This window comes from Maylandia zebra, linkage group LG2 (genome assembly GCF_041146795.1).
Source record: "Maylandia zebra isolate NMK-2024a linkage group LG2, Mzebra_GT3a, whole genome shotgun sequence".
Taxonomy (NCBI): Eukaryota; Metazoa; Chordata; class Actinopteri; order Cichliformes; family Cichlidae; genus Maylandia; species Maylandia zebra.
In genome coordinates this window covers 37486019-37510549 of record NC_135168.1, presented here as the reverse complement: position 1 = coordinate 37510549, position 24531 = coordinate 37486019, and the positions used below count along the sequence as shown (strand labels likewise).

At 41.5% G+C, this 24531-nt stretch overlaps 1 protein-coding gene across 1 annotated transcript; it reads left to right on the top strand.

Moving 5' to 3' along the window:
* Nucleotides 1-317: 317 nt before the first annotated feature.
* Nucleotides 318-24443, top strand: abcb7 (ATP-binding cassette, sub-family B (MDR/TAP), member 7). Its single transcript, XM_014412091.3, has 16 exons — nt 318-467; nt 1751-1834; nt 1923-2000; nt 3166-3285; nt 6940-7072; nt 8861-9129; nt 9735-9823; nt 11043-11130; nt 13239-13413; nt 13952-14109; nt 16177-16340; nt 16514-16643; nt 17108-17279; nt 20706-20809; nt 21515-21622; nt 22939-24443. The coding sequence occupies exons 1-16, from the start codon at nt 318-320 to the stop codon at nt 23155-23157; spliced, it is 2241 nt and encodes a 746-aa protein (XP_014267577.1). The 3' UTR covers nt 23158-24443.
* Nucleotides 24444-24531: the final 88 nt, after the last annotated feature.

The following is a 24531-nucleotide window of genomic DNA, read 5'->3' as shown; positions in this document are numbered from 1 at the left end:
GCAAGAGATATCTATGCTAAAGTCAGCTAGCTTCTTTCCGCCGCGCCACACACGTACTAACGGTGTGTCACAAGGAACACAACGTGCTCTGCCGTTAGCTTCAACTCTTAAACTTCGAGTAGCTACTGCACAGACACCCGCGTTAGGACTTCACTCGCAGATGTACAGACACCGAAACAGGTCGTGTTAAAAACAATTTCTTGCCAAAACGCAGCGATTAGAAAACCTGCTTGCCTGCTAGCTTTGACACGACGTTAAAGAAGGCCGGATATGACGTACCCGGCGTGTTAACTAACTGCCCTCCTTCCTCATACAACATGGCGCTGATGTTGGCACCGCTGAAATGCGGCATTCACTTTCAAAAACGAAAACTAGCGCTTCTCATTCGGCAGACGAGCTCGTATCATGTATGGAATAAAAGTCGTAATGAGCCGGGGGCTGGCCATGCACGCCAAAGCACATATCCGGTGAGTGAGGACGGGGCTGGTCAGAGAGGACACGGTGCTTTTAGCCACCAGGCAAGGGCAGAGAAAAAGTCTTTCTAAGTAACTTTCAGGAATGATACCTAGATAGATGATTTGTTTTCTGGTTTGTTAGAGAAACAGGCGGTTGTCATCTGTTAAAAGAGCCGTTTGGGTTTGCTTTAAGTAGCTGGCTAAGTAGCTAACCCTGCATTAACTTAACGACTTAGGTTACTCATGTTATGTCATAACGTCGTTATTAGTTTTGAATGTATGTCAGCTGAACGGAAAGCACGTCAAAGTCAAACAGGCTTCTTAAAAATACAGTTCAATATGTGTGTGTGTGTGCGCGTGCAAAGTCTGACGCCTGTCAAAGGTCCCAGTCACGTGTTATTGGTCTTTACTGAAAACTTAGATAAGACCGTCCCACCCTGTCAAACCTAGGGTAACTGTCATGTCACGTAAACGCGCTGTCATAAATTATTTGGCACATTTACTGTTTTTAGAAGTTATTCATTCTTAGCTCCAACTCTTCCAAGTTGTCACATTCCCATTTAATGTGTCTGACACTAGAACGGTTCACTCTCACCTCATGTTAAGTATGCCGTTCATCTGTCATCTTCACATGGCAGGTCAACACAGATAAGAGGGATGTTTACAGTCGTGCTGTGTCTTATAGGAAATGAAAGTATCAAACATGTTAACCTATTTCACTCATAGTCACTGGAGTCTTATTACAGGGTAGGTTTACGCTCAGTTTGATCTTAAATGAACCATACAGATGCTGTGTTTTTAAGCACTCAGGTCCTGCTTGATCCATTACTGTGCTTCAGTGTGGTATATCCTGTTCTCGGTGTTTCAAAACGTTTACCAAACCTTTATTTAAAAACCAGTTTAGGCAACTTCTCTTCTGTTTGTTTGGTTTGCATAACCTTTGAACTCCGACTATGAATGCTTAAAAAATTTGCTGAAATCACACAATGAATTAAATATTTAGTACTTATTTGTTTAAATGATGTGAGCGTAGTGGTTTACCCATTTGCCTAAAGAGGTAAAAAATCCTCCATTTGATTCTGGGAGGAATCGAATATAGAAGGGAAGTGCATCCGGAGTAAAAACTGTGACAAATCAAACATGCACAGCTGCTCTTTGTTTTACATGATGTGAATTTTGGGTTATTAAATTTTACTTGCTTTTATTTACTGCTTTACACTTTCTCTCTGTGTGGTAAACATGATTATTGAAACATTTAGGAACATTGGTAAAATCAGTGCTCTTGTGTGTTTCAGTCAAGTTCACCTCCACACCTACGAACGGCAACATGGAGCACCAACAGGAGCGAAAAAAGTCGTCAGATTTTGGAAGCTGCAAAAGTAAGTGTGTATTAAGAAATAATCACATATTGGCGTCCTGTTATTCAAATTAATTAATATAGGGTAACAGTGAATTCCCCTTCCACAGCACTTACAGGTGACAGACAAACGGACATGTTGGCACGGAAATGCAGGCGGGGGACTAAGCGCAGACCCAAAAAATGTGGTGAGTACGGTACCGTGTTTTAATGATTACTTAGTGAAACTTTTCATGCTTGGATGACATGAAACCTTTAATTTTTTTTGTTTGAAAATGCTGACCATTGTTATTCTTAAGATGACAAAACTAAACAGTGTCATATCTGTGAATCAGTTTGGTGTTACGCAGCCTTAAAGCTGATTTAAACTGCTGCATTGAATCTACGCTGTAGTTACATCATAATTGCAAATCCCTCTGAAACCTTATGCCGTAATCTAATGTACACCTACCTGGAAATGTAACCGCATGTTGCGTTGACACAGACTGTCTTATTGCTGGTCAAATGAGTTTTCTCTGTCAAATTGGGTTAGGGGGCTGAACTCTTAAACTCTTAATGGCTTCATTGCCTAATGGGCGAAACGCTAAAATAAGACTCCTGAGAATTTCACATATGTTATGTGACTTGAATAAAAGAGACATTCGTTTTACAAGAACTTGGGTTAGGTATTAATATTAACTCCACATTGAAGAGTTTAACTGAAAGCTGAGTTACATTTAATATTTCCAGATAAAACGAGTAACTGTAACGAAGTTGGGCCTTACAGAAACTTCAGTAGTGCATTAAACTGTTCATTTTAATCCTCCCTCAGCAGTGTCACACATTGCTGATTGTATTTGATTAAAAGCAGGTGCTGGGCGCACTTTCACTGTAATTTGTTAGGAGGTGCTGCCATACAGCAGCGTCGTAACATGGTGCCACCATATTGAGTGGATTAGAGGAATTACTGCATATTCTCCGGCCTGTGGAGAGTCCCTGTGGCAGATGTGTGTTGGAGCGTGGGTAAACAGCTATGCTGGCACCAGTGGGCTCTCGGCCTCAGCTGGGATGACAGCCCAGGTATCTCGTGGGACTTGTAGTGTCAGACTGGATCCCCAAGTCCACCTGGAGACTCTGCTGTCATCGTGGCTGCCATATCTCCTTGGGGACTCCTGTTGACATTTGATGTTCTACGTGCGTGCCCAGAGAGCCATCTTTAGGTTACTGGGATTGTCAACACTGAATGCTAAATGTATGGTGTTTGCCAGTATTGCCCAGTGAGGCACATTAGACTGTTAACATAGCAGTTATCCCACATATTTTACAAGGTGTTCTATTGAATAAATAAAGTTTGCTGCTGTGTCTTTTACACAGCTGAAGGAGGTGAATTCAGCTCAAATCCTGTCTGCGATGCTGTCTTACGTGTGGCCGAAGGATAGACCCGACCTGCGAGCCCGTGTTGCACTCTCTCTGGGCCTGCTCGCTGGATCCAAGGTAAGCTTAATTTCTCTTTTATTTATTTTTATACATATCATATAAAGAGAATTTAATTAGTTTGACTGGTGATTAGCCACATTACTTGGACTTACCTAACAACAACTGATATTTTTATCACATTACTTCTGCTTTATGCTTTGTGGATTTGTTCCACCCTGAAGAAGAAGGTTAGCTAACAGCTAATGCCCTCCCTTGTGACATTAGGAGCCAGATATTCTTAGATGAAAGCAAGATACTTTGACAAAATAAATTCAGCTGATTGTAGACAGAGTTGTTAACTAGCACAAAACCCCTGCAGTCTTCACTCATCATATATTCCCACAGCTTCAGAGTCATTCTTGCATGTTGCTGCTCATTTTAATTTGTTACTGTTTTCAAAAGAGATGCATTTTAGAGAATTGGTAATTGGAAATGAGGATTATTAATTTCTCCCCTGGTAGATGTTTTAGGCAAGGACATCATCAGTATGTTAAGAAACAATTCGGTAAATCATGTACGTGGCTTTTCACAGTGAAACACAGTGACGAAGAGAGGTTATAATCCAAGGTTACCACTGGCTTCAGTTAAATCCACCATTATTAGTTATAACAGTCATCATAAAAATGTGTATTATATTTTACCAAAAAAAAAAAGATTAATCGAATTTGCAAATAATTTCAGCTCTGTTTAATTAAAAATGCTAAAGACAAGAAATCAGTTTTAAAAAGTGAGAAATTGTGTTTGTTTTGTTATGCATGCATGTGTCTTTTTTCAATATAATGTATAAAAACATGGGCAAAAACTTGAATGAATGCTAAAAATAATTCACACAAATACTAATTTGGCTTTTTGACAGCAGTTCAAGCAAGAAGTTTAAAAAAAAATGTTTTTTCTCAATATATAAAATCCAAAATATTTGATATTAAAATATTAACAGAACCTGGGGAAATCTGTGTGCAAAACCAGTGTTGAAAAGCCCTTTGTTTTTAAACCAATGTTATTGGTGTTACAGCAATGCTTGAACATTCTGATTGGCCTGGAGCGTTATGGCATCAGGTTAAGAGGGGTTACCAGTTACACTGTAGATTTCCTGCTGATTTCAGGCTTAAGAGAGGGCACAAGGGTAAACGTGCCATATCCACACTTTCTTTTTGAAAAGTTATGCTGTCATTAAACTAAAAAACGTTCACAGATTTCCAGAAAAATTGAATTTTTGAAATTCAGTACGTGCAAAAATGTAAGATCTGTGAAGCAAGTGTCATGAAAAAATGCCAGTGTCAAGCCAAGTCATTTGAATAGGTCTAACAAACTCTGTGTTAGGAAATGCTTGGTTTTATTATTTGCCACCAGCTTTTTTTTTTTGGCACTGTTGTTGTAGGATGAGACTGAAGTGAAAAGCCTGATAATGTGGATGTGAAGTGCTCTGAAGCCCAACAGATGAAATTGGGGCGTTCAGTATTGCATTCAGGACCTGCTTCATTCATTTTTAATGAAAACAAACCCCAACAAATAAACATTTACAACATGTAATTCTTGCAAGGGTGGCGTCAATTAGTCATTAATTATACCAGCATGTCATTACTTTGCAGAAAGTTGACCTGTAGCTTCACTTTTGTATACAGTGATTTTGCACATCCATTCATTTGCTTAACTGCTTATCCAGTTCAGGGTCATCGGGTCGAGCCTGTACAGCCTATCGCAGATGTCGTGCGACAAGGGGCAGGGTACACACTGAACAGGTCCTCAGTTTATTGCAGGAAATTATGCTTTTTTGTGTAAATTTGATGTATCGTCACTGTTTATATATCTTATTGCTTTTGGTTTTCTGTCATCCAGGAAGCAATTCAATTAATGAGTGTTAGGATTTCAAAAAAATTGTATCATTTTTGGCACACAAACAGCTGTACTGGTAGTTTTTTAGGATGAAGTTTTGCTTTGATCAGCTTGTTTTCTTAACTTTTTGAGAATTTACTACAGTGATGCTGTGTTACGAGATACAAGTGACTCTGTAGTTGTGTACTAAAAGCTACTTTCAGCTACTCACAAGGGGTCGCCACAGCAGGTAGCGCTACTGAAACACAAATTAAGCATATTAAAACGCTAATCTTTTTGACATATATATATTTATTTATTTTAAGAAAAAAAAATGTTCTTGCTTAATCAATTAACCTCTCAGCTCTGACCACCCTGTGTTTAAACATCATGAGTACTCACGATGGGTGATCACCTTTTGGTAAAGATCCCATGTGAAACTAAAACAGTCATGCATTTAAAACAGCGTCTTATGAAATAATTAATGGCATGCACCAATCATCGCGTGATGCATTCCCTCTTCATTTGTTGATGGTCTCTAATTTACACCCTGGAAAACAATCAGAAATTCACAGCTCCTCAATAACCGTGTCCTGCTGCCACTCAGCATGGCTCCCTCTAGTGTGTGCTAAAGAGGAGAGAGCTCATACATGCAATCCAATCTTCTCCTCCCTTTTTCCTGCTTGGCTGGAGTTAACCTTGATTTCTGCAGTATGTCTGTTTGAACTAAAAGCACCAGCAGTGTGGATGCAATTTTTAAATCAGCAGAATAATTATGCGGTTAAAGTGCATCACACCTCTGCAAGGGACATTATCGGTGACATTTTCATTTCAAATAAATGATTATATACTAGCTCTTGTTTTTGTTGCCCTCAAAGAAAGCCTTCTCTGTCTGCATGCCTTGCTATAAGCTTAAGCTAATTCTTTGTAGCCCGAAGCCTTTCTCCGCTACTTGACACAGCATCTCTATTATGGGATGACATACTGCGAGGTACAGATTGACATAGTGTCAATTTAATCTCCAGCATTGCTCGTTAATGGATTTGAAGAGCGCATCCAACCTTATCATGTATTAGTGGTAAAATTGAGGACATGTTTTGGCCCTGTGATAATAGGCTCAGGCTATTTTTGTGTCATGTTCTGTTGTCTTGGTAGCAAAGTGGCAGATATTGTTTTTCCTTGAGGGACTCAGAGGACTTCTATTGTCTGAGCATAATACCCAAGAGTATTAAGCAGGAACCCTAGAGATGTAGCTTTTGCACTTTAAATGGGCCATTATTAGGTGTCCTTCATACATCAGAGGTGGCACAGGTTTATTTCACATATGCTGGTCATATTTTATTAAATTTATACCCCACAGAATTCGATGGGGTAAAGGAACATAAAGTAACCCCCGTGTTAGAGGTTGAGATGTTCAAATGAAATGGTTTTTAAAAATGAAAATGCTTTGCTCTGTGATGCCGTGTTTTCTGTCTGTCCTAATGCGCAGCGGACCGCCCAGCCTGAGTCACACAGCTGTCCCTGTGCTTTTAATTAGCCCTAATAACCATTTCAATTCCATTAGCAGGAAGCACCAGCCTCCTCTCCAGCACAGCCAGTCACAATGAAAACATATGCATGCATGCACACTACCCAGCATACCATACCATGCATACACATAACTGAATGCACCTGAATGGTAATCTTGGTTTTTACTTTGTAACAGTGGAGTTTTACTTTCTAGACCTGTGAGGTTTGCACACACAGAGACACCACAGAAAGCCAGAAAAAGAAGACTCTGGACACATATGTCAGTTTAATAGGCTATTTGAAACTGTTTCCTCCTCTGAGTGTTTTGTCCCTCTCTCTCTCCCTTCCCAGATCACCAATGTGATGGTGCCCTTCATGTTTAAGTATGCAGTGGACGAGCTTAACCAGATGTCGGGACACATGCTGAACCTAAATGACGCGCCAAGCACTGTGGCTACCATGGCAACGGCCGTGCTGATTGGCTGTAAGTCCCAGACTTGTATTGCACTGGCAGGTGCCGCGCTCATCAGATGGGACTGTGGGACTGCCTATTATCTACAGGCTGACCTTTCTCATCACATTCATATCAATGCCACGGCACAACCTCTGCTACTCGCTCACATTATTTACATTATGAGCTTCGTTCTGTGTCTTGAGTTCCTTTTAATCCTCACGACCCTCTCGTGAGTGCTGAGGACGATCATGTATGATACCTGTGAGCTCTCAAGGCAAACAGAGGTGAATAGATTTATAAAGCAGTGGAGAAGAAATTGCAATGTCCTTTGAAAGTGGTTAGGTAGTTATTTTTTTCGTGCTGTGGCGAGGCCAGGGTTGCTTCTTTCACTTCTTTTTTTGGGGTCACCTTTTTCTTCTCTTTGTCTAAATGCTTCTGTGAGTACAAGAAAAAAGTCAGGAGTGAGATGTGAATGTGACGTGCCTTCCTGATTAGCGTAGGATTTCTGGGAACTGCTGCTGGAAAGCAGTATAAAATGAATAAACATGACAATACTAACAACCACTGTAAGTCACTGTGGCCTTCACTAAGATCAGCTTGTAAGCTCTGTATGCTAGCCCTGTAGCCACTTGTTCTAATAAGCCCACTTAGGTCTTATACACTAATACTACAGTTGAAGCACATGACGGGGGCTCAAGATGAGATGAATTGGGGTGACAAAGAAAAATGAATGAGGAAAGAAAATGAGGATGCTGTTACAAAAGGGAGATTTCATTTTTTTAAGATTCTTCTTTGTGACACAGAGGACACAGTGCTTGTAGGTTGCAGTGTCTGGTGTAATTTGGCTGAAAAGGGTGCATCGTGCTCATCCTACCTTGTCAGATGTGGACACATTGTTCATTAGATGAGCATTTCTATTTAACGCCACATTACAGCCCCACGAAGAGCGGCAGACAGAGCGATTATTGCCCTGACTTTGGTCTCAGCAGATGTGCCATGTATTCACACAACTCAGTGAAATCACCACAGGAAGACCACATGTCATTCAAACACAGACTAATATCAATTTGTGACAGTCATGCTAGCCATCTGCTTGTAAAACAATTTATGAGCAGTGTGAGAGCTCAGATGAACTGACTTTTCTTTTTAGTATTTAATTGGAGTTGCTATCGGACTGAACAGCTCAGTTTTCTTGCTGTATATTAATGATCCTTTGAAAAAAAAAATCTTATTATTGGATAATTTCTTTAACATAAAGACATGCTTGCTTCCACTTCTCTCCTTCACTGAAAGTCTAGACGCTGCATTCAAATTAAGCCTGTTTATTGACAACTTGATCACACCTTAACATTTCATTCTTATAAAACCTTGTCTCTGTTGCTCTGTTCTGTCGGTATACACGCTCAATGCCTTGCTGAACACTCGGATACCCTCCCTCCCTTCAGTCTGCAGTGAGCTGGCCCGCTATAGTAGTGAGGCTTCAGACAGCATTCTGCTTTGTAATTACAGAGGGGAGACTGCTGCTGTAGCATTGCAGGGCTTGCAGACCAGAGATGATGCGAAAGACTTGTCTTGCCACCTCATACGATCCGTCTCCTCAGAGTAGTCAATGAGCCTAAAACCTGTCTAGTCTTAAGTGCCTCAATGTGCTGCGTTCTGTTTAATAGGACAAGACAAGTGTGGGTCATATTCTTGTTTTGCTGCCTTTTAACAGTCTCCCGTGCTCAGGATGGCAATAGTTTCTCACTTTCTGCAGTTTAAACCTCCCTGCTTTTCACAGCAGGTGTCCTAAACTCTCCATCTCCTCCGCTATCCCAGATGGTGCCTCACGGGCTTGTGCAGCCTTCTTCAACGAGCTGAGGAACACCGTGTTCGGCAAGGTGGCCCAGAGCTCCATCCGACGCATAGCAAAGAACGTCTTCCTGCACTTGCACAATCTGGATCTGGGTTTCCATCTCAGCCGACAGACAGGGGCGCTGTCCAAGGCCATCGACCGCGGCACGCGGGGGATCTCTTTTGTCTTGAGCGCACTTGTCTTCAATCTCGGTCCCACGGTCTTTGAGATGGCCCTCGTCAGTGCCATTTTGGTGAGTTATAGGTGTAAATGAAGACACAAACTACCACACAGCGTGCTTATGCATTCTTTTTCAGCTTTTACTTCTTATTGGTGTTGCTGTTTCAGTGATTGATGTTAACATCACCTTGCCACTCCTCATAGCCGATTTCCCGGAAATTAATTTCACAGATACTATCTCATTTACATTTTAAATGGAATATGAATCCCTGTGAACTTTTGGTGGGCCCATTAGTGCTAATGATGAAACCTAAAGCTTTCTTGCATCTTAATGTCCTCCTGTGGAGTGTGCCCTAAACAGATGCCCCTTCTTCCACTGAAAGATGGGCTCATCTTTTAGTTCGTGCTATTACTCCACTGTGGATGATCAGATTGCCTGTAACAAGTGCAGACTCCACTGGCCAAATAGCTAAAGCGTCATCATGAGTACTTCTTGTCTTTTCCTATTCATTTGTAACCATTGCTTTCACAGTGGAATGATCAAAAACAATACCCTCTGAAAGTACCGTGTGACGCTAATAGATTGGTCTGATGTGGTCTCTTGACTTTTATCACAGTGCTGTTGAATTACAGCATGTAAAAGATGCTTCTTCCTGCCTGTGCTTTTCTCCTCTGCAGTATTACAAGTGTGGCGGACAGTTTGCAGCAGTGGCCTTGGGTACCTTATCAGCGTATACCATTTTCACAATTCTCGTCACACAGTGGAGGTAGGATTGATGTTTTTTCTGCTTTTTTTCTGTGTCTGCCTGTTGTTCAGATTTGTAATCGCTTCAAAGAGATTCGGTTAACATTTCTGTGGCTCTCTGCATTGTAAAAATGCTCACTTTGAAATCCACAAATCAGCCACGATTAAAGCCATCGACAAATTACATAAGATTGATTACAATGCAGTGTTCTGCTGTGAGACCTTGGGTCCTAGCATCGATGTGGTTGTTTCTTAGAAAAGTCTCAACCACTTACAGAATGTTTTTGAAATTGGATGAATATGTTAAAAAATGTTTCTTGGTACCAGAAACTTTTTGATTTCCAATTACAACCAGTTTGTCAGACAATGTTTATCTATTTGCAAACAAAGTCTGCACAAATTCAGTTGGTTAAAAGGACTCTGACTACAAAGTGGTAATCAAAGACCAGAGCACACAACTGGAATATTTTGTGGCTACACTGAAAGCTATGAAATATTAGCTCTTTGCTCCAAGAGGCTAAGCCATCAAACGATAGTCGATGGTTTCCCAAATTGCCTAAATTTTGCCACCAGCCAAGTACAGCCTCCTTGTCAGCACCTCTGTCTGATAGTAACGGCCTCACATTGTCCACCCATGTTGGATAAACTGCTCATTAACTGCTAGAACATGACAAAGAGCCTCTTTTTAAAACTTCTCAGAGCCCAGTCTGTTCGAATGCTCATAAGATGTATTAAAACAAGCCTGATCTGTGGCAACACCAACCCATTACACATAAGGATTCGCCAGAATTTGCACCAAACTCCCGTTTTCTATCATTTTTGATAGGAAAAAAAAAAATCCAGTCACTGTTTTGATTTTCAGTTTGTCGATAATGAAATGCATGTAATAGCATTTCATTTTCAAAAGCAACTTCATCGTGGCAATAATGAGTAGACCAAATTTACAAGCTGTGCATTACTCACATTAAGGACTGGAATTACCAGTCACACTGAAGCTATTATTTCAAAGTAGGAAGATTTCTCCCAGGGAAGAGAGTCAGCAAGACTCTACTCTATTAAGAAAGAACTCCTGTGAACATTTAATTGATACTGTTGCATGTAAATTACTTAACCAAATAAATTTCAAATATTTACTTCAATGGAGCTCCAACTGCCAGTGTCACAGTCCGGAAAGGCCCATGACCCGGGTTTTTGTACTGATGCAAGTGACTGCCATGTTGTTCATGTGTCTGTGCACACAGGACTCGTTTCAGAATAGAAATGAACAAAGCAGACAACGAAGCAGGCAATGCAGCTATTGACTCGCTGCTCAACTACGAGACTGTTAAGGTGAGTTTTAAATGCCCCACACACACGCACCTGTACACACCTACCAAATCTGCTCCTTGAGGTGACTTTGACCAGGCACATCGATATTAACAAATGTGTATGTCACCATCTAAATATTTATATTATCTATTTGAGGTCTATAATACAGTGGCCCTGAGAGGCCAAACACCAGCAATAAGAAAAACGCTGCAAAAGCACTCAAACCTTGGCTTGGAGAATGGTTGTTATTATGTTAGACGAAATTTCAGGAAAATGATTTAAAGCATGCTTTTGTATATATGTATAAGGTCAGAATGTTTGTAAAACATGGATTAATTATTTCAGAATCATTTTTATCTGTCACAAAAACCTCAAATTATCCCAATTCATAGACTTGGAATTCTTTTGCATTTCTACTTGAATATATCAAAATATTTGATTAATTCTCTGTTGGTTATTCGATCAGCTATTTTCTTTTCAGCTCTAACACATTATAAAAGCATAATTTCCTGTGTTTTTACTTTTCTCATATTTCTTTGTCTTCATTTCTTCCTCTTAATTCTCTGCGGCACTCTTCTTCTCAGTATGAAATTGTCCACCATTTCTGTAAATGTCACTTCAGTAGCTACAAACAATGAGACATTTATCACCGGACACTCAGGACTATTTTCACGGTTTAGTCAATGGCCCAAATTGTGTCCCAATTATAGTTTTGGACTGAAAGGTATCTGCCACTGGGGGCTTTAAAAATATAATAGAAATGTCATCTGAAGTCCTGGGTGGTTTATGAGTGAGAAAGAGTCTCACCTGCCTGATGTGATCAGTAAAGATTACTGTAAACTTTTCTCAAGGTCACATTACCTTAAAACTCTATCTCGTTCAGTTTTAAATCTCTTTTTAGGCAATCTTTTAGTACACAGCACAAACACAAACATAATCAGTGTCGCGTTTCATTGCTTCGTTGGCTGTTGCAGATATATTTTGGATACCATGTTATTTTCTTTGCCGTATTATTTTGCGTCCTGTTTTTCTTAACGTTTTGTTCTGTGTTATTTTGTGTCATCTGTGTCAATGCGGCCGGATTTAGCATCACTCTGAGCTGTGAGTGTGCATATGTAATTAGATCTCCGCCCACTCAGAAATCCGTTCCACTTTCACAAAGGGCTGGATGAGAACCTGAATACGGCTCCTTGCACTGCTTCGGTTTGTCCTCCATGCGCTACTTTCTAGTCTCGCTTATTTGGTGCATTTCCTTATATGCAAATCAGTGGCAGGTCTGTGTCCGCACAGCACCACTGCCGTTAGCTAGAGAAGCAAATCGCCCACTTAACCAGAGCAGAGAAACAATGATGCAAGCTAAACAAACAGCCGTGCAGCAACAATATTAGGTAATTGGCAGCAGAGTTGAGGAGGATTGTTATGATTATATTGTTGTTTTATGTGCCGAATTTAAGAGATGTGCAGGAGAGTGCTGGTGGCTGAGGCGCTTTCTTTTTCCCCCCCCTTTAAACGATAGCTGTATGTCTTAATCAGAATTAGTGCTGCTTGTGTGGTGTAACACTTAAAAGAGCTATGTGCACTCCGTTAGTAATCTAGGTGTCTGTGTAAGCTGCTACAGATGTAAACACAGAGGATGATGACAATGTCGGTGATGAAAAATCTGCAGCAATTCTTGTTTAACTTGCACGGGATGTTTAGGCTTTTCTCTCTCTTTTTTTTCTTGTTCCAGTTGTCGAATAGTTGTAACATTTGTTGTGATTCTGCTATTACTGTTTTACTGCCAAATCTTCACCATGCAAAGATAAGGCAGCTGTATTGCTTTCCACATCCTTTAAAATCTAACGGGAGCAGATTAAGAGACAGAGACATGAAAAAGTGCTTTAGAGGCCAACTGAGACCCAGACTATGCCCAGAGCGGTCACAGAGAACAAATGCAGCCTCGAGGCAGGCTGCGCAAAAGTGTCTATCTGGCCGACACGGCTCTCCATGCTTCCTTAACCTTTAACCATTACCATATTTGAGTCTCTCCCTCTTTCACTCTCGACTTACTCTTTCATTCCTTTTGTGAATGTTCTCATTGTCTCCGTGGCCTGTGCTCTGTGTCTTAATACTTCTCATCTCTGCTGCAGTATTTCAATAATGAAAAGTACGAAGCTGAAAGGTATGATGGATTCCTGAAGATCTATGAGTCATCCTCTTTAAAAACCACGTCCACACTCGCCATGCTCAACTTTGGTCAGAGTGCCATCTTCAGCGTCGGCCTCACCGCCATCATGCTGCTCGCTAGCAAGGGCATTGCAGCAGGTGAGTGTGGAGCTTGGAAAGGTGATACGTAAATGTCTGTTGTGGGCTTCCGATTTCTTTTGAGCCATAAATTGAATTGGATCCATGTGTAAAGGTAAAAAAAAACCCAAAAAACTTGCTAGACTGACTTGAGCTGAATATAACTCTTCATGCCAATGATTTGTGGTAAGAACACAATGGAAATAGGGTTTAGACATAAATAAGTTTAAACATCTCAAAACAAAATCAAATGGACCGATGAAACTGGAAAAGAAAAGTAAACTCTGCCTGAACTGCATAATAGAAACTAAATGAGAACAAAACACAGCAAGCATGAAAAAGTGGCATGAATAGGATATAAAATAGCTTTGATGCAGAAATTGAAATCACAGGGGGTGGAGATGGTTTGTCTACTTTCTCAGCTTGAAAGAAAGAGAAGGAGGAAAAAAAGGTTTGGCTGTTATTTATTTTTTTGGATCTTGCATCCAAAGACGCATACATGATACAGTAGAGCGAGAGCATGTGCATCGCTGTAAGCTGTTCTGTTGCTTTTCTATAGGTACGATGACGGTGGGAGACCTGGTCATGGTGAACGGGCTGCTCTTTCAGCTCTCCCTCCCTTTAAACTTCCTGGGTACAGTGTACAGAGAGACCAGACAGGCCCTTATAGACATGAACACTCTTTTCACTCTGCTCAACGTCGACACCAAGATAAAGGTAACTTATCGGCCTGTCACGCGCTTCTTCACATTTATTTTTTCTCCTCCTGACGGTAGAGAACGGAATAGGTGAATCAGAGCAGAATAAATGAATCTCCACAGAGTTGAATCTTAAAAATTGAAGATAAAGGCAAGTCCAAAATGTGATGAAGCCTGTTACCCATCCATTTTCTCCAGCAGATTTTTAAAAAAGAAGCGAGCGGTAAAAGATTTTAACAGCAGACTGAGTTTCTCTTATTGCTGCATGACTAACCTATGCACGTGTTGTAAAAAAAATGATAGGTTGCAGTCAAACATAGTAATTACGTGCTTCATGTGACTCAGGTGCTTCCTCGTCTATTGCCACTTGTAGTGCATGACATTGCTCGCTGCATTAATGCGATCAGTTTGGGGATATCATGGGAATTTCTTGTGGATCTATCGGCTGCTTACTTAGTGATTTATTCAGTGTTTTTTTTAATTAGAGCATCCATAATTTAGTCTGAGTTTTGTAGTATATTAAAAGCTTTCTTTAAACCCCCTCCAAAAAAACTAGGCCTTGTTTGCCTTGTTTTTATAGTTAATTTCACTCCAGTGTTTCAGTTAATTTGTTGTGTTGCAATTATCTGTTGGACTATACAAATGATAAACTTGTTAACTTGCCTAATATTTGTGTTGTGTTCCAGCGCAATTATTGATTATGACTAGTGGTAGCAAAACAGACAGAAACAAAGGAGTGTCAGTGGGGAGAAATGAAAGGTCAAACTGCACTTAAGTGAATGGCTTTCTGTTAAAATTGCTACACTCATATAATTTTGGTCATTAGTGATTACTGAGTGCGCTTTCAAAGCACGGTATTGGTCTGTCTCATCCTGTGGTTACAGGAGAGGTTGAAGAAGCTAGCAGCCTCTTAAAGTAAATTTTTTGCCTTGTTAATGTTTTTTTTGTTGTTAACAAAAGCCACTTCTGCCTGCAGTGCAGCTTTCTCAGTGTCTCCTTTATTGTTCCCCTGCCAGCTGAGGGTGCAAATAACAATTCTATCAGTACTTCCTGAAAAATGACTAAAATAATGAAATAATTGTGGGATTAATCTACCACCAGTGCACAATTTCATCCTATAGAAATTAGGAACGTTTAGACAGATCCTGCTCTTTAAATTATAAAATGCCCAACATTTGTACAATTTCTAATCTGCAAACCTCATATTTATTTGATTTTCTTATTTCATGGGATGTTTCATTGTATGGATCGTTTTCCTTTCTTTGTTTTAGACAGCCTATGTTGCATCAGAAGAGTGCACTTAAGTGCAAATGGGCACCTCCTTCCTAACAATACAAAGGCCATTCTCATCTGCAGCCTGTAATTACAGTCAGAGAAATGAATCTGTCCAGTTACTTTTCTCTCATCAGTAATATTCCTCTCCATTGTAATTCCCAGTGGAATGGCGCTGCCCAGCAGGCCATTACTGTCTGAGTATGTGGGGGTTTTGTTGGGGTCTTTTTTTGGTAACACACTGGCCAATTATGTAGATGTAAAAAAAATTTAAAAGTCTCCCTCTCTTGAAGCTGCAACACTAAATAAAAGACAAATTATTTTGGCTTTTTTCCCATGTCGCAGGGTGTGAAATTATCATCTGTTTATACTAATGGACTGAGAGTTATTTGTATTAATTGACTGAGGTGGATAGTGTGTGATTATGTTGCTATTAGGTGGTATAGACATTGAGCAGAACATGCTTTTACTCTGAAGCTAAGGACAGCGTTTTATTCACTGCTGACCTTGGCTGCATCGCCGCACTGTGACTGAGCTCAGTATGTACCGAAAGTTTTCACGCCTATTGATCCTTCAATCACTGTGAAGGGCAGCGTGTGAAGATTCATACGGCCTTTTTGAAACGACCTCTCAAATTTGCTGTGAATGTCTCGCTTTATGCAGTCCATGTAGGGTCCGTGCTCCAGCAGTATGCCTCTTTACAAGGTGTTGGAGTAATGTTGCATCATGTTAAGCCTTCTCTGCCAGTGGCTGTTCTGGATCCTTCCTTCTTTTTCCATTTTGCCTGTCTTAACCCTCTGATGGTGCGCTCTAGGAGAAGGATCTCGCCCCACCATTAACCATCACACCACAGGAGGCCACCATCCGCTTTGAGGATGTCTATTTTGAATACCTGGAGGGCCAGAAAGTCCTAAACGGAGTGTCCTTCGAAGTACCTGCTGGGAAGAAGGTGGCTATAGTTGGCGGCAGCGGGTCGGGGTAGGTAACCTTTCCGAGATCTGCGCTGTACGTTAAACCTTTAACCCAGCCCGTGTCATCTTATTTGCATGTCTTAGACAGTCTTATCACATATCATCAGTAGAGTGGGGGGTGTAGCTCCCCCAGCTCACAGACAGAAGGATGCTGACGATTGGTTCCATGTCTGGTTGCAGGAAGAGCACCATTGTGCGGCTTTTGTTCCGCTTCTACGAGCCCCAGCGGGGGAACATCTACATAGCGGGGCAGAATATCCGAGACGTCAGCCTTGACAGCCTGAGGAAGCTTTTGGGGGTTGTTCCTCAGGTATGAGAAAATCCATCACAGAAATAAACAGAAATGAAAAAGTGTTTTTATCAGCCACACAGAGATTTTTATTTATTTTATTTTGTGTTTTTGGCGGGGGTGGGGTGGTGGGGTCTGAACCTTCTCCTCCTCAGAAGAAGCACATGGACCTTTTGTCTCTAAGTGGTAAAGGTAATAATATATTGTTAGTGATTAAGCACAACAAGGGGGCAGCAAAGAACAATGTAACATTAACCATTAACAATAGCATTCAGAAATGAGCTGAATTCAGTTTGGTTTTCACTGCAGTGAGCTCAGAGGCTGATCTGAACAGATGGTACATGCACATATTTTTGTCATTTGCTTCCTTCACGTTCTCCTTCTTTGTAACTGCAGTCTTCTGTTTCTTTCACTGCTGCAATTAAAAAAAACCAAAAAAAATAATCTCTGAAGCCTTATTTTTTTCTTAACTGTGTTTCTGTCAGGATGCCGTTCTGTTCCACAACACCATCTTCTACAACCTGCATTATGGGAAAATCAACGCCACGCCAGAGGAGGTCTATCAAGTAGCTCGTCTAGCAGGCCTCCATGACGCTATCCTCAGGATGCCCAATGGCTATGACACCCAGGTTGGGGAGCGGGGCCTCAAGCTGTCAGGTTAGCTGCATCATTATGCCTGCTGTTTAAGTACGCTCTTTCCATGCAAGCCACGGAAAAGCCTTGTTTTGCTTTTTTCTGGATGGTATACTACACTGGAAAAAAGAAAATCACACCCATTCTCTTAATAATTTGCGCGCTAATAGTTCCACATTATAATATAGTAGTTATACAGAAATCTAAGACTGGCTGTTTCTCTTGTTTGTTTGCTTTTTATTATTTTCACTGAGGAGTATCCACTGGTTCCATTCATTTATTTTAAAATCACACAAAAAAAGAATGATTCATGACAAATGGAATTTTCTAAGAAGAAAAAAAATGGGCTTCTTATTTAGTTATTTATGTTCAAACAGCTAAAAGTCCAAAATCAAAACCATTGTTGAAACCATTTGTTGGAAAATGTTATAACAATACATGTTTTGAGCCCTATTTTGCTTAATCAGTTATCAACTACTTTTTGTTTATGTTATTTCACTGGATTGTAAATTGTATAACTTTATAAATGTTTAATTAATAGCGAAAAATAGATTTTTTTTCTAAGATGAAAATATAAACGTAACACAGTTTAACTGACTATATACACTTAGAAGCCACATCATTAGGCACGCCTTGCTAGTACTAGCTTTGACCTCTTTTTTTGGTCTCAGAACTGCCTCATTTCTTCATGGGATGGATTCAGAAACATGCTGGAAACATTATTTTGGTCCATATTGACATGAAAAGATCTCACAGCTGCTAAAGATTTTTCAGCTGTGCATTCATGATTGGAATCTCTCGCTCTACCACATCTCAATGGTGCTCTGTTGCATTGAGATCTGGTGACTGCGAAGGCTGTTTAAGTGCAGTGGAATCACTGTCGCGTTCAAGAAACCAGTCTGGGATGATTTGAGCTTTGTGACATGGCACATGTTATCCTGCTGCAAGCAGCCATCATAGGATGGATACAATACGGATACAATAGGGATGGGTATCGTTTAGGTTTTATCCAATACCGGTGCCAAACCGGTACTTTTGAAACGGTGCCGGTGCTTAAATGGTGCTTAAACCGGTGCTTAAAGAATGGAGAGCACAAAATCGGTCCAAAAACCTCTCATGTTCAGCTGTTTTTTTGTAAAAAGATAACAATGTTAGCCTTTTCTGCAGCTATGGGGCATATATGGTATCACTCTTGGCTGGAAGCAGTGCTTAAACAATGGAAAAAACGCAAACTTTATCCAAAAACCGCTCATGTTTAACTGTTTTCCACTTTTTCTTTGGTCATTTTAGCCTTTTTGGCCAGGGTGAAGGGAGTATCTGCCATCAAACAAGAAGACAGCCGCATGTAGCTATGATGATGTTTGCTAGTTCACCTTACATGCATTAATGTAATAACGTGGTTAGCCTACTCAACGTAAATTACACACGAACAACATTAAGCTACTCACGCAGAGAAGAACGGCTGCTGCTGCTGCCATCATCATCTGTCATCATTTCTGCTACACTGGCAGGGCTAGGGGCCAGGACTCTCCTCTTCGTGTTTTTGGGGGATGTTGCTAACTCCGGGTCCGATAACAGGCACCACACCCGCAGCTCGGTGTGAGGTCTCACAGCAAGCTATCAAATACGGCGCATTTCTCGGCTTTTAAAAAAAACGCTATGCGTCGCCAGGTGTTTCATCGGATTCGAGGTGTTACCTCCTTTGACAGTATCATAGTATCAGCTTAAAGCACTTGTTACAGGCTGCTGAGTTTGCATATTTTGCTGTGAAGTACAGCCAGACTTTTGACCGCTTTGCCGTGGTCATTTTTAATCTGTAGCTCTGCTCTAAAAGAACGTACGTACCTGGCCCCGCCTACTAGCCTCAGAAACGTAAAATGATTGGCTAGAATCTAAAGTGTATCACAGCTCAGGAAAAAAAAGCACCGAAATAAAGCACCGAAATGTGCGCTGCTTTTCGGTCTGGTTACCGTTTATGTCAGATGGCACCGGATACCGGTACCCATCCCTAGTCAGCAACAGTACTCAGGTAGACTGGTGGCTTTAAACCATGCTGTGTTGGTATTAGCAGGCCCAAAATCTGCCACCATTTCACCCCATCACTAGCCTGAACTGTTGATACGAGTCAGGATTGTGCTGCTCTTCTCTTCGTTGCCTTCCTATCAACTCAGAGCAGTCTGACTATTCCCCTCTTATCTCTGGCATCAACATTTTCATCCAGAGAACACAGGATATTCTCTCTCGCTCTTTCTTTTTTAAGATCATTCTCTATAAACCGTACAGATGGTTATGTGGGAAAATTCTCAATATATCAGCAATTTGTGACCAGCCCATTTGACACCAACAGCCATGCCACGTTCACTGTAACGGCTGCTCAGTTTGAACTTCAGCAGGTCATCTTGACCGTGAAGTAGGGCAGAATAAAGAGATGAAGCAATAAGTTCTCATTGTTATTTAAGAGTTGCACATGTTGTAGCTTTTCTTTCAAATAAATTCTGTTGTCTTTGTTATCAAATTCAATGAAATGAGCACATTGTTAGAAACATTAGTTTCAGCATAGTATGTTTATATGAAAGTACCATGAATGAACCAGGAGCATTGTATCATATAGCTGCTGAGCTGACTTTCCTGACATGTCGCCTCTGAGCATGGCTTTTTGAAATAGTTTTAACTGTGATTAATCTCTCGCTGTACTGTCATTACTTCAACATTTTCTTCAATTTAGAGTCTGAACTTGTTTAATGGCATGTTGCCTTACAGTTAGTCACCCTCATTTGATCTACACATGACTGTGTAGTATTAGGTTCCTAGCATCACTGTGCAACTCATTTAGCCCACGTAAACACACATAGTGTGAGCATTTTCACTCAGCATTCAAGATGCAATTACTGGCAGCACAGATTTCTTTATGTGGAGTGACAGAGTGAGTGAGAGAATGGACAAAATAAAGACGTGACTAACTTCTCATTAATTTCACTGCGGCTGTACGTGACAGCTGCCTGTGAGTTTGCGAGAGGAGGAAGGGAGTGGGGGGTGGGGGTGGGGTGGGGGGACGAGGAAGGAGGCAGTCTGGGCTCTCAGACTCCTAACTTTCTTCATTTCTGTTCTCCACTGCCAGCAGTATTTACTCTCCCCGAACACCGCTCGCTTTCAAGTGGCCGCACACGGCTCATATGTAATAAAGGCAAAGTCAGGCACAGCGGGAGAAATCTTTGCGTCCTGCTGATTTTTCTTCACAATTAAATCAGGTCTGGTTTTTTTTCCTTTCTTTTTTTTTTTCTTCTTCCTTTTCTTACCAGACTGAAACGTGTAGCATTGGTATAGTCTAGGTGTTGGCCCTCAGTTTGAGGTAATTATCTAGCGAGAAGGGTCAGACAGAGACTTGCAGTAACGCGTATTTCAAAGGTTTTGGCATTCGCCTTGCTATTTATGACGTCTGGTTTGTTCCAGGAGGGGAGAAGCAACGGGTCGCAATCGCACGGGCGATACTAAAGAATCCGCCCATCCTCCTGTATGACGAAGCAACCTCCTCCCTGGACTCCATCACTGAAGAGGTCAGTCTGACAGTGACAGACACTAGCACCAATTTCTAATATACCCACAAATGCCCGCTCCCGGCTGCACGCACACATTAGCATGTCTGCATACACATTTAACAGAACAAACACCCACTCAGTCACCTGCTGTAGGTACACAATAATTCAGCTCATTCCTGCGTCACATACCTGCTGCGACATACACCCGCTGCACACACACACACACACGCACGCATACCACCCCCATGTTCTCCCTTGCCACCTGCCACTGTTTTCTCCTACTTAATCTCCAGCTCAGCTTAAACCACACAGTCTTTGTAAATGTTACATTTAATGAGAAAGTTCAGCACGCCCTCACTGAACTTCAGGGAAAAGAGTGGGGCAGTAGACGTGGTTGTTAATTGAGTTTTTTATTTCCTCTCTCTCTTGCTTCTCGTCATGATGGTGTTTTTAAATTATCATATGTAAACACTGCAAAGAAAAAAGCATATGGAGGTGGATGTTGCTGAGCAACATTGTGTTGACTTAGCTTCTCTTTCAAATCAAAGTTTGCGAGTACATTTCATATATTTCCTGTCATTCATGCTCTCTTTTTCCCCCCCTCCTCCCTTTCTTTTCAGACCTTTGTTATTGCAAACTTGGAAATATTTTCCTTTGGATTACGGGGGTACTCTTGTAAAGCTTAACAGTGTAGTAATGTTATTTGTCCTTGTGTGCATCCAGAACATCCTGACTTCAATGAAGGAGATGGTGAAGGACAGGACGTCTGTGTTTATCGCCCACAGGCTTTCCACCATCGTAGACGCAGATGAGATTATAGTGCTCAATGAGGTGAGAACTCAGCCATTTATTTTTTTTACTTGATCTCATTCTGCCCTGATTAACATCTTCAGGTGTAATGCAATTTCATACGACTGCTGAGTGTGCCCAAGTATAAACACACAGTGTGTTAATTGCCAGTCCAATTAGACGATTTTACATTGAAGGATGATGACCCGCACTGCGTGACCCCCAGTGCACCGCTTGTGCCAGCAACTAGAAATAAGTTAGCAAGTCGTCTGTCTCTCTCCTTTTTCTTTTTTTTTTTTTGGCACTCATTTATTTACCTTTCTTGAATGTACGTGATAAAAACATGCTTTGTTTAGCTTCTCTCATTAATTTCAACAACAACAGGACACTGTTGGTAGAAGTGAATGTATTATTTTCTCCATAAGGGCTCATTAAACCAGTCAGACTCAACTGGGTGTTTTGGTCAGATGGCGTGTCTTGTTTGTCTCGGTGACTAATAATGTATGGGCCAGCTTCCCAGACACTGATGAGGCCCTATCCACGACTAAACATGTCTTTCCGCGGCGCTCGCCATACAAATGGCTTTATGCGGTTTTTCGGTCAGATGCGTTTAAGTCAGGGTGGAGGTGAGCAGCGATACTTGGTGTGCTTTGCTATTGTGTGCTGCATTACAGAGCTGTCCCAGCTGCTTGGGCTCGGAGACGTTGCAGAGCACAACACAGTGAAGTCAGTTATTATCTGGAAAGAAAGAGTTCAAATAAAATGTAACACAGGTGAAGTGACATTTTCCGCCAGCGCTCGAGTCAGATGGGATAAAATGAGAAGAGGCTCTCTTTGAACTGCGGCGAGTTGAGCCTGTGCCGTTCGTGTTTCCCGAGTCAGATGGCGGGGATCAGAGGGTCGTGGCGAGGAGGCATGTTTGCGTGTGATGTCGCCACGGCGTTTGCTAGTGTCACCAGCAGAGGACTGCCTGGGGTGCTCATTAAAATAACGAGCGGAAGCAGTCACATGTTCATCCTGGGTGCACTAAAGATGATGCCAACACCTCTGCATGCTCATGGGCGGTGGGGGGAGGGGGGTGCTTTCATTTGTGTGTGACTGTGTGGGAGGGCTGTGTGGCATGTGTGTGGATTTGCATGCGTGTCTGCGTGTTTTGCAAGAGGAATGCAACAGTTGTTGGGGAGGCGGCAGGGATTCTTATTGGAGGGGGGGGGGGGTGTCTGCAGAGAGAGTGGCCGTGAAGAGATGCTAGCTATGATTCTGTGTTAACAGCCCTTTTTATTGTCCTGTGAAACCCCCCACCCCACCATTTAGACTTTATTTTTTCCATATAATTTGGTTTCCTTTTCTCTGCTTAGGGTAAAGTGGCGGAGCGAGGCACCCACCAGGCTCTGCTCAGCACCGCTGGCAGCCTATACGGAAACCTCTGGAACGCTCAGAACAGCAGAATCCTGAACAGCAGCAAGAACTCGGCCGAGCCGCGGGCCGAGCGGCTGTCCCAGAAGGAGGAGGAGAGGAAGAAATTGCAGGAGGAGATCCTCAACAGTGTGAAAGGCTGTGGGAACTGCTCCTGTTGAGAGAAGCTGCCACCCACCATGTTTGTTCATCCCTCACAGATGGCCTACACTGGAATCCCTGGTCTGCGTGCTATTGGGCAGGCGGGTACATCCCCCACTACCCCACTACCCACTCCAGCCAAAACCCTGTTATTATGACTATCTCTCCTCCTCTCCATGGAAATAAAGGCCAGCGCTCGCCAAAATGGAGGAGGAGGAGCAGGAACAGGGAGCAAGAGTGTTTAGCACTGGCTGATGTCCAGAGAGAGAGAGAGAGAGCTTATATGCCAGTTGTCTCAGCTGAAGCAAAGCATAAGAGACCTTGTATATCACATACGTGCGTGCAAGACATCTGTTAGTCAACATGGTTGCCCCCTCCTCCTCATTTTTTTTTTTTGACATCAGGTTTATTGACATCTTCCTCTGCTCTGGAAACAGATGAGCGTACATGTAATGACTTTCATATGCCTTGATAATGATGCAGTTTGTATTGATATGATTTTTAAAAACAATTCTTTACAAAAGGAATGAAACTTAGGTTTGGTTTTTATATATAAAGGGTGTATACGTGCAGCAGGCTGTGCTGCAGTATGTTTGCCCGTCACGTTGTTCTCGACATTTATTCTGAAAATGTGAAGATGTGCAGATGATCTGATCCCAGTAGAAGGTGATATATGTATATTTTTTATCTTGTTTGCACGAGTTATTTTGTGCAAACAAGTTCATTATCCTGTTCACACAATTATACGATAAAACTGACTTGTGGAACGTCAAGGCCTTTGTACATCATTTAGATGGCGGCACTCAAAAAAACACTGAACAGCTCCCCCGTGAACTGCTCGTATGTCACGGTCACTTTCATGTAAGCATAACACTGAGACTAAGAGGAAGGAACTCTAATAAATCATGGACGGGTCTCACTACAATTTGAGCTTCATTTACAGGTAACATCTTAAAAGCATTTTTTTAACCATCATATCCCTTAGCCTTGGTTGACAAGCCTCTTCTGATGCAGTTATTTGGGAAGATTGATATTTTTTGAGTGTATGACCAAAGTAAAGACTCTTTCCGTGTGAAGGTTACGTGTAGATTTGGAAAGACGGACAGTGCACACACACCCTCTCTTTCTGAGGGTTGCTTTAGTTACGAAGCATTTTTTTGTTTGGACCATTGCTATAATTTATCTAAAAATGAAGAAATTTATCACTGGGTGTCTTTCACACTCTGCTTCATAGTGCTTTGGACTATGTTGGTGTGTTGGTACAATTCAGATTAATAAATGTTGGCTTTTCTCTAAATAACAATGATGTCGGCTCCATATGCTTGTTCTGTTTTTAATTTCAGAGCTATGACGATGTATAAAACAAGATTATAGGCATTTATTTTTTCTATCAT